The following is a 10,943-nucleotide window of genomic DNA, read 5'->3' on the forward strand; positions in this document are numbered from 1 at the left end:
GTCAAGCTCCGGGCAAGCGTCGGGGTATCCAATTAGGTTGTGGAGATTGCCCCAAGCATTTGAGGTCATCTCGAAGCCATATTCCATGGTGGTGAAGCTTCATGGTCTTGTTGGGAGCCTCCAATTAAGTTGTGGAGATTGCCCCAACCTATTTTGTATGGGTTCGATGAACACCCTCAAGGGTCCCTTAGTGGAATCACGACATCTTGCAGTGTGCGATGGCGTGAGGAGATTACGGTGGCCCTAGTGGCTTTTTGGGGAGCATTGTGCCTCCACACCGCTCCAAACGGAGATTAGCATCTGCAAGGGTGTGAACTTCAGGATACATCGTCGTCTGTGCGTGCTTGGGTTATCTCCTTCCCGAGCCCTTTACTTATGCACTATACTTTGTGATAGCCATATTGTTTCTTGTTATATATCTTGCTATCACTTAGTTGTTTATCTTGCTTAGCATAAGTTGTTGGTTCACATAGGTTAGCCTAGTTATTTTAGGTTTTGTTCTTGACTAATTAAACATTAGTTTTAATCCTCATTTGTTCAAGCCTAAGCCGTAATTATTTTAAAGCGCATATTGATCCCTCTTAGGTGGCATCTACGTTCTTTCAATTGTTTGTTTACAACAAGTCACATATCTCACTTTCTGTGCTTATCTATGTTGATGATATCATTGTAAAAAGCTCATCAAATGAAGCAATCAAAACTCTTTTGTCAGATTGGGACTCAGAATTTGCTCTTAAAGCTCTTGGTGACTTGCATTTTTTCCTTGGTATTGAGGTTAAGAAAAAAAAAGGTGGCCTTCATCTTTCTCAGAAAAAAATATGCAACAGATCTCTAGAGCAGAGTTGTGTTACAAGGTTGTAAGCCTTCCCCCACACCTTTGTCTAGTCCTCAGAAATTTGCACTTTATGAAGGGGAACTCTCGAGTCAAGAGGATGGCACCGGATACAGAAGTCTGGTGGGTGCACTTGAGTACGTGACCCTCACTAGGCCTGATATGTCCTCTGCAGTTAATAAGGTTTGTCAATATCTTCATGCACCAACTACCATTCATTAGACTACAGCACATCACATATTGAGATATGTGAAAAACACTCTAAGTGTTGGACTAACCTTCAGTAAGTCATCTTCCACTCTTGTCAGTGCCTTCTCTGATTCTGACTAGGCACACTGTTTGGATGACAGAAGATCAACTCGTGGCTTTGTAGTATTCTTTGTCCTAACATAATCTCATGGTGTGCAAAGAAACAAGCAACAATTTCCAGATCCAGTACTGAAGCAGAGTATAAAGCACTAGCAAATGCAACAAGAGAAATTATCTGGGTTAAGTCCATGCTTAAGGAGCTTGTAATATATCATACTCAAAGACCATGTCTTTGGTGTGATAATCTTTGTGCCACCTACTTGTCAGCCAATCCCGCGTTTCATGCACGTACAAAACATATTGAGATTGATTATCATTTTGTGAGAAAAATAGTTGCTAACAAGGAGCTTGCCATTCGAATGTTCATTCAAAGGACCAAGTTGCGGATGATTTTACCAAGACTCTAGCTGCAAGACCTTTTGAGGAGTTTAAACGTAATCTTAATTTGAGAAGTTCAAATTAAGGAAGAGTGTTAAACATGTAATTGTAGAGGTGCCTTGCGCCGTACATATCGAATAGTTAGGGATACATATTTCCGTTTTAAGTTGTTCACTATCCCGATCTATCTCTTTGTGATCTCTGTGTAATCCTCGTTGGTTACAACAACTAACCTACTTTGTATCCCAAGTTCTCTAATCAATATATACACCTACGGGCTCCTGGTTGGGTGTTGAGACGCTTCATTACTTCTTTCAGGATGAAGTATGTTTTATAGTTTCACTAAGCCTCGTAGTAATGCCATTTCAAACATGTGTGAAGTCAAACTTTTTGAGCTTTGACTGTGGACACATGCATACTGTAGGAATTTCTAAAACAACATAATTTCAGCAAAACAATAGATTTTGTTTTAACTCAGCTATGAATACATACCCTTGTGAGGTTCACATTAAACTGCAAAAACATTTTATATTAAGGATTAGAGAGAGTACCATTTATAATTTTGTAGCCACGGTTCTTGAGAAATTTAGATGCCTATTAGATGTTTGTGCCAATTCTCGTGAATAAGCGCTCTGGACCTACCAAGCTTAGGGATCACGAGGTTAATGAGCCGAGGAAACCTTCAGCTTCGTCAAATTTATGGATCCACGGAATACCTGTTTTCCCGCTTCATAAATTTAAACAACGGCTCCGGCTGATCCGGGAGCGGAGTCACGGAATGGAAGTGACTCCCAACAAGCCCTAAGAATGCTTGTCAAAGGGGAAGAAAACAATTGAACATCAAGAATTATAATACAAAGATTACATACAAATGTGTCATGAATCATCTCGAGTTGTGGACAGTGTACCTGTGCGGATGGCACTTGTGATTAACCAACAACGAACACACATCATACATGCTCCGCTTCTGTTTCTCGCTCTATGCCAAGGACTGGGCGATATCCATGGCGAGGCAGTAGGCGAGAGACTGTATGGTGATCATGGGGTTCACACCAACGGCAGTCGGGAGGAGGCTGCCGTCGCAGACGTACAGGTCCTCGGCCTCCCAGCTCTCGCCTCTGCCGTCGACGGCGCCCTCCTTGGGGCTGGAGCCCATCCGGCAGCTGCCCATCTGGTGCGCCGAGCAGAGGAGCGCCCACGTGTCCGTGCCCGGCTGCATCGGCCCCCTCGGCACGGTCACCTCGTCCAGGAACGCCTCCAGGTCCTTGTCCTGCACGCCCTTGCACCGCAGCCGCAGCCCGTCGCTGCGGTGCGTGCCCACCTCGGCCGCGCCGGCGGCCACCATGATGCGCAGGGCGCGGCGCAGGCCGTCGCGGAGCTCCTCGATGTCGTCGCGGCTCGGGCTGTAGTGCACGCGGCCCTCGCCGTACACGCTCCCCGCGGCGCGGTCGCGGACCAGCGCGAACGCGTGCGCGGTGCGGGCGTACCGGCGCATCCTCTCCTTCATGTCGCGGCCCGACTCCCACGGGACCAACGAGGCGAAGGCCCCCGGCCCCAGCGCTGGCGTCTCGATGATGGTGCGCTCGGTGACGCGGTGCATGCTCGTGATGATACCGCCTTCGTAGCACTTGCCGGTGAGCTGGGGCACCTGGTTCGTGTCCGGAAAGTACCCCCACGCCATTGACACCGGGTGGAGGTGCAGGTTCCGGCCGACGTGCCGGTTTCTGAGGCCGCTGTTGCGGAGCAGCGGCGGCGTCATGAGCGCCCCGCACGCCGAGATGGACACCTTGGCCTCGATGCGCAGCTTCTTGGTGATGCCGCTGCCCACGCACGTGGCCACCAGGCCGACGCATTTCTTGCTCCGCCCGTTCTTGCCGTTGATGTTGTTCTGGAGGATGAAGCGCTCGGCCTTGCACCCGGCCAGGATCACCGCGCCGTCCTGGACGGCGTCGACGAGCCACGTCGTGTCGGTGCCGCGCTTGTCGCCGGTGGGGCAGCCCAGGTAGCAGTTCCCGCAGTAGTGGCCCTCGGAGGAGTTGCGCGGCACGCAGTCAACAGGCAACCCGAGCGCCTCGCACCCGCGGCGCACCACTTTGTTCTGGAACCCTTCCTCCCGGCACCCGTCGGTGACGGCGAGCCGGGCGCAGACGGCGTCCATGGACTGCACGTAGCCCGCGCTACCGAACACCGGGAGCCCGTGGTCGCGCGACCACTCCAGCAGGACCTCCCGTGGCGTGCGGATGCTGGCGGACCAGTTCACCGCCGAGCCGCCGCCGACGGTGGTGCCGGCGAACAGGACGGTCGTGACGTTGGACGTGCAGAAGATGCCTCCCTGCTCGTAGAGGCGCTCCATGGACGGGCCCTCGACGGAGCTGTAGTCATCGGGGGTGAAGTAGTCCCCCTTCTCGACAACGAGCACCTTGTGCCCCACGGACGCGAGCACCGCGGCGGCCACGCCGCCGCCGCAGCCTGAACCGACGATGACGACGTCGCATTCCACCGCGTGATAATAGCCCGACGTGGCCGGCTTGACTGCGAGGCCCTTGTCCGCGAGTGATCTGAGCAGGGTGGCGTCGTCCAGCTCCCTCGTCTCCACGACGCCCTTGTCCAGAGGCCGCAGCGCTGCCGCTTCCGTTGGATGTTTCTTTCGTTGCTCTTTCACGTTCGGCACGCTGAACCCTATTGCTTTCCAGCATGGGTTCTCAGAGTTTTCGTTCACCTGCACGTCGGAAACACAGATAAATTTCTGTTTGATGAGGTTCAAAAATAAGAGGGGGTGCTAATATCGGTATCATTGCTAAGCCAACAGATAATAAAATGATGTAAGTAGGCTATAAGGATTTAAATATATTTTTTGTTTAGTTAAAGAAGAAAATAAAAGAGGTCATAGATTAACAAGCAGTAGCAGAACGTGCTCTTAAATTTTTTGTAGGAGTATACGATAGTAGACTTTAGATGCATCCTTTCGATCGAGAAGTAATGATTAAAGTATAACATGGCACTAATATAGCCAACAACCGGATGTATTATTAAACATGCTTTAATCGACCATGTAGAGTCAAGTTATTTGAAAATGCTAATCAAGTACTCATCCTGTCTTAATTTTTTTATCATAGATTTTAAGAATGCATCTAAATACTAAAAACTTAATTAGATACATTTATATTTAAACAAATTTAAGATAAGAATTTTAAAACGAAGGAAGTACTCACATATATTCACCTCATCCAATAATATAAGATCAAGCTATGTTAGTAGCTTGTTATCTTGAAAAAAAAGGTTATATTATGGGATGAAGGTAGTACTGTTGATTAAGATGTAAAGAGTGTGTAGAAGCCTGAAGAAGCCTCAAGTCCACATAGACCTCCTCTGTCAGTCTTGATTTTGGCAGGTGGCCGGACAGTGACCTAGCTGGATTTGTCAATGCGCTCTAGATGGTCCAATCATGGAATTACGAATTACACTGGCGTAGCAAACCAATAAGGCAATACGTATTTTAATTGTATGGTACCTTTCTTCGGGTTTGTTAAACACATTCATATTTTGGGTTAACGTTTTTATCATAAATTTACTAATGAAACAGTATAATTTATGTTTAGCAAAATAGTACTAACAATATAAATTTGGTGACATATCATTTATATTTTCTAATCAAATATATGGTCAAAGTACGATAAAAAATACAATGAGGACTAGTAAACCCGGATGAAGGTAGTAGAGTGGCCCCTTCGTTTTTGTTTGATTAAATTTATAAAACATATATTAACAACCACAGGATCAAACCAATATCATTAGAATCATCATTGAATGTATTTTTCATATTGCATTAGGTACCTAGGCGGCCAAAGACCACGCACACGACAACTGCTCATATCCTACTCCGAGCGTGCTAGGCTTTTTCCTACCTCCCGCAGCACCGTCACCGATCTACCTCATCTCCTCTGGTCTTAGGACAATGAAGACACGATGAATCCCTGCCCTTGCCAGCGGGATGCTTTGTTTTTTTTATGTCTTTTTAGTTTTTTTAGGGTTTTTGTCCTGTTCAAAGATGTGACGCGACGATGACTCTCTATGGATGAAATAAGGTCCTTCTTGTCAAGCCCTTCTTCTGGCGGTGATTCTAGCATCGTCGGAGGGCGTGTGAAATTTTATCTCCGGCGGATCTCGTGTGTGTTCGTATGTCTGTAAGTCGGATCCTTTTGGTCTACGCTTCTCTTCATCGGCGAAGGTTGTTGTCCTAGTGTGTTGGTCCTATGCGGTCTTAGCATGATGATTTACCGATTTCTATCATAACAAAGTTTGTTCAGCTTCGATGAGGAAGGGACGATGACGGTGACACATTTTCGACTCACTCTAATGCTTGTAGTCGTCGCTAACAGGTCTACTGATCTGAATGTATTTTTTATTTCTGATGTTCTTTGTACTCAATAGATCAGAAGTTTTTTTGGTAATAAATAAATAAATATTTTTATATCATGTATACTTGTCACTATGAAAGTTTAGATTATTCTCTATAAATTTGATCAGTCATTTATAAAATATGTGTTAGGTCAAAACTAATATTATGGGAAGTAAATAAAAACGAGGGGTGGACAACAGACGGGAAGCAGTGCCATCACTTCTGCATCAACCAGGACAGCGGACAGGCATGCGATTTTCTAACCGTGCAGAAGAGCGGCCCTGTTTGGATACTCTAACTTGGCTAGAGGTTAGAGTTAGTTTCTAACTTTAGTCTAACCATGAACTAACTCTAGCCTTTGGTGGTGTTTGGATGCAAAGGTTAGTTTGACAATAAATGCATTTTTTTTAATCATGTGTATCTTTTAACCAGGATTTGTTGTGCCCAGCTTTTGTGTAGGCCTGGCGCGGCCGGCGGGGCGAGCAGGGCGAGCGCGGCCGGCGGTGGCGAGCAGGCCGAGCGCGGCCGGCGGGGCGAGCGCGGCGGAGCGGGGCGAGCGCGACGGGCGGGGCGGAGCGGGGCGAGGGCGACGGGCGGGGCGAGCGCGGCCGCGCGGTGCGAGCGCGGCCGCGCGGTGCGAGCGCGGCCGGGCGGGGCGGAGCGGGACGAGCGCGGCCGGGCGGGGAGAGCGCGGCCGGCGGGGCGGAGCGGGACGAGCGCGGCCGGCGGGACGAGCGCGGCCGGGCGGGGCGAGCAAGGCCGGCGGGGCGAGGGCGGCGGGGCGAGGGCGGCCGGGCGGGGCGAGCAAGGCCGGGCGGGGCGAGGGCGGCCGGGCGAGGCGAGGGCGGCCGAGCGGGGCGCGCGCGGCGGGCGGGGCTAGCGCGACCTGGGCGAGCGCGGCCGAGCGGGGCGGGCGGGGCGCGCGCGGCGGAGCGGGACGAGCGCGGCCGGGCGGGGAGAGCGCGGCCGGCGGGGCGAGCAAGGCCGGGCGGGGCGAGGGCGGCCGGGCGAGGCGAGGGCGGCCGGGCGGGGCGCGCGCGGCGGGCGGGGCTAGCGCGGCCTGGGCGAGCGCGGCCGAGCGGGGCGGGCGGGGCGCGCGCGGCGGAGCGGGGCGAGCGCGGCCGGCGGGACGAGCGCGGCCGGGCGGGACGAGCGCGGCCGGGCGGGGAGAGCGCGGCCGGCGGGGCGAGCAAGGCCGGGCGGGGCGAGGGCGGCCGGGCGGGGCGCGCGCGGCGGGCGGGGCTAGCGCGGCCTGGGCGAGCGCGGCCGAGCGGGGCGGGCGGGGCGCGCGCGGCGGAGCGGGGCGAGCGCGGCCGGGCGGGACGAGCGCGGCCGGGCGGGGAGAGCGCGGCCGGCGGGGCGAGCAAGGCCGGGCGGGGCGAGGGCGGCCGGGCGAGGCGAGGGCGGCCGAGCGGGGCGCGCGCGGCGGGCGGGGCTAGCGCGGCCTGGGCGAGCGCGGCCGAGCGGGGCGGGCGGGGCGCGCGCGGCGGAGCGGGGCGAGCGCGGCCGGCGGGACGAGCGTGGCCGGGCGGGGAGAGCGCGGCCGGCGGGGCGAGCAAGGCCGGGCGGGGCGAGCAAGGCCGGCGGGGCGAGGGCGGCCGGGCGGGGCGCGCGCGGCCTGGCCGGGCGGGGCGAGCGCGGCGGGCGGGGCGAGGAAAGGATCTAATGCGGTCAAAATATTATTTTTTTTAGCTGTCCATCCCCAACTAGCTCCAATTAGCACCTCTTCTCAAGGCTAGTTTTTTTGATGGGTTAGTTTGCATCTAACCCAAACTAGCCCATGTGTTTGGATACTTTGGGAGCTAGTTCAGCTCAAACTAGCTCAAACTAGCTCTAGCAGTGGGATCCAAACAGGGCCAGCGACAGGACCAGTCATGCTCTAGCTCGTTATAGTACTACAGTCCAAGCACGTGTACGATCCAACCCAGTTTGATCGGTGGACAGGGTAGAACCACCCACCCATCAATCATCCAAAGCATGATTTAGCACCTCGGTGTGCACGACGTTGACGCAGAGGCTTTCGTAAACTCCTGCGGCGCCAAGCACAAGCAGTGCCATCACTCCTGTAACTACCAGGACAGCGGACATGCATGCGGTTTCCTAACCGTGCACAGGACGAGTTATGCACGATGGCAGGAATGGCCCAACGTCGCTCTAGCTCGTACGTACGATAGTCCAAGCACGCCTACGATCCAAATCCGTGGACAATGTAGAACCACCCGTCAATCATCCAAGTGCTATGATTAATCACCTTGGTTATTTATTTAAGAAAAAAAAAGAGTAATCACCTTGGTGTAGAAGACGTTGAAGCAGAGGCTCTTGACAATGGCGAAGGCGATCTTGACGGGGATGAGCCACCGCGCCCTGGTCCAGCGCCCGAGCGCCTCCTCCCGCCTCCCCACCGGCATGTCAGCGAAGCGCCGCACGTACGGGAACTCGCCGGAGACGCACAGCCGGCCGCACAGTGCCAGCGTGCCGAGCCGCGTGCACAGGAGCCAGAGCGTGACATGCACCAGCAGCCCTGCCTCCCACACGCACCGGGTGAAGGCCAGCTCCGCCACCTGACATGGAAACCAATCGCCAAATCTGTGAAGTATTATTATGGAAACCAATCAAACCATGCCTGGATGAATTGAAGGGAATAAAACACTGTACGTATGCGTACCTGACCTGAGTCAGCAGTCCCATTTGTCCCTGAAATGTTTACTCCTACCAAACTACGCACTGCTACTCTACAGTCTGAAATTAAGTGCAGCGCGTACGAAACTGAAATGCAATCCAATTGTACATGCATATACCAGCGTCATGAAATATGTACCGACAAATTCAGGTTACTACGTACAGTACACCCTAATTAATCTCCGTGCATAGGAGACGGGCGGGGCCCGGTTAGATGAGAGTCGCGTAGCCGGTAATGGAAATCTAGATTATTCCGCTGAGGAGCGTAATAATCTGAATTTGCCACGCACCATCTAACTGCGTACGTAGCGGATGCAAGGTACGACGAACACAGTTATATGGGAGTACTGTGGGGAGATGAGCTCGATGGATCACCTCGTCGGGAATGGTGGAGTCGGCGCCGGATGCGAGGTAGAACCGCTCGAGGTCCTTGTCGCGTGGCGTGTCCCGGCGCCCGTCGAGGGCCTCCTCCGGTGGCAGCGACGGGATAAGCGCGTCGCACATGGCCCGGAGGGCCTCCATCTGCGCCGGGTAGAGCCCGTGCGTGTACTTGTCCCGCCTGAGCACCCGCAGAAGCGGGTGTCCCGTCGCCGCCTTCTCCTCCCCCTCCGGCGCCGCCATCAGTTACCCCCGCGAGAGCTGCCACCGGACTCCGTGTGTGTGTTTCAGGTTCCACGACTAGACTTCCGTGTGGCTTTGCGCGCGCATTAGTCTGTATAGATAGATAGATCGAGGGTTGATGGATGTCAATCTCGTTATTTAATACCGGTCACCAACTAACTAGTGAGTAGTGACGCAGCAGCAGGGCAACTTCCGGCATGTTATCCGTCCAGCCTAGTAGCTAATCAACGACTTTTTCCAGAAAGAAGGCAAAACCTTGCTATCATCGGATAAACATATTCGACGGCAAGGAGCATCAACAGCCGGACTTAACAAATATAAACCTCTAAACATATACGGAGGCATCAGATCAATGATCAAGCATGTTTGATTTAAACATCTATTTTTTTCATCCATGCAGCCATATTTTTTAATTTTTTTTTCTCATATGTTTGATCACTTGCATGTGATTGATGGAGAAGAGAAAGAAAAAAAAAATGAACAGGGTGGGGTCACGTCCTATGCGACGGACTGACCGGACGGGTCCGGACGCTCGTGAGCCCTCGTATCCTCCGTACATTTGAGATGAATATGAGGAGCGTCGGTCAGTCCGGGTGTTTAGGAAAGAAGTGATGGTCTGTTTGGATCAAAAAAATTGATCAAATACTGATCGAAAGGATATTTCGAACGTTTGAGATACTAGTAATCGTGCACGTACAACGCACGTATAATATAATTTTAAAAAAGGATTTGCATTAAGTTTGTTTAAAATCCTAAACTTCTGAAGAAATACGCGCAAACATTAGTAGCTACATTATGAATATGAAAACATGATTTTTTTTAAATATATGGTCAAATAAGTACATAATCTTGAAATGTCATTCAAGTTTTATTTTTAATAGTGAGAAACCATTGTAGATTTGTGATCGCGTTGCTGGACAATAACCTATGTTGCTTCACCCATTCGGTGTTCGTATAGGTTGCAAGATAGTAATATCAAATCTACTAATCCTTGCATCACAAAATCTATTGATCTTGCACACACATTTTTCTTTAATTGAACCCTAGCATTTCACAATTGAATCGTCGGCTACATAAAAATTATATAGACATGTTCTCAGCTAAATAGAATGGCCTCCGTTACGGCTTCGGTTCGCTAAAGCCAGGCACACGCCTCTCTTAGAACCCTAGTATTTCTTAGAACTGGTCATATCAGACATGCATTCTATTCTATGCAAAATAAAATATAAGTGCAGACACCATATCGCACTATCCTCAAAACCCATTTTGCTAATCTGCAACCTCTGTAGTTGTGATCAGCGGATAAACATTGTACAGAACTACAGAAGCATAAGTAGTCAAACAAATATGATTACTTTTGTCATGGTCATACATAAAGTACATGGTTAGAGAACGAAGATGTACCGTGCTGCACCTAGAAGTGAAGTTTGGATCATTTTCACGGGTCAATGGTACAATCCTTAATCATATGAACATACTTCTCTATAGTAACCAAAATGCAAGAGTTAAGTACGGAACCTCTAAAGATTATTAAATATGAAACATGACATTTGTACTGCACTTCAAAATGAACAGCAAGAACACAGCTGAAAAGAAAACCTATTGTTGCATCATAGACCAAACTAAGATTGTCATGTTCCAAGCTTCCAAATAAATATGGTGATCAGGGGGGCTGCAGAAAATTAGGAACAATAATATATGGATTAATAGGCCCGAGACATTAAT

The 10,943-nt window shown here is 51.2% G+C and overlaps 1 protein-coding gene across 3 annotated transcripts; it reads right to left on the minus strand.

The window, feature by feature from the left end:
- Positions 1 to 2,021: 2,021 nt before the first annotated feature.
- Positions 2,022 to 9,432, minus strand: LOC123430911 (long-chain-alcohol oxidase FAO1-like). Of its 3 annotated transcripts, none has more exons than XR_006622995.1 (4): positions 8,973 to 9,432; positions 8,207 to 8,479; positions 2,428 to 4,238; positions 2,022 to 2,320 (listed from the first exon to the last, which is right to left on the minus strand). XR_006622995.1 is itself a non-coding variant. In XM_045114743.1 (3 exons), exons 1-3 carry the CDS (start codon positions 9,216 to 9,218, stop codon positions 2,499 to 2,501), a joined length of 2,259 nt encoding a protein of 752 aa, XP_044970678.1. In that variant the 5' UTR covers positions 9,219 to 9,431; the 3' UTR covers positions 2,334 to 2,498. The 3 variants fall into 3 exon arrangements, 1 of the variants encoding a protein (XP_044970678.1); XR_006622994.1 differs by having other exon boundaries at positions 2,022 to 2,329; XM_045114743.1 differs by lacking the exon at positions 2,022 to 2,320 and having other exon boundaries at positions 2,334 to 4,238; positions 8,973 to 9,431.
- Positions 9,433 to 10,943: the final 1,511 nt, after the last annotated feature.

The sequence above is a fragment of the Hordeum vulgare genome, chromosome 1H, assembly GCF_904849725.1.
Source record: "Hordeum vulgare subsp. vulgare chromosome 1H, MorexV3_pseudomolecules_assembly, whole genome shotgun sequence".
Lineage (NCBI taxonomy): Eukaryota > Viridiplantae > Streptophyta > Magnoliopsida > Poales > Poaceae > Hordeum > Hordeum vulgare.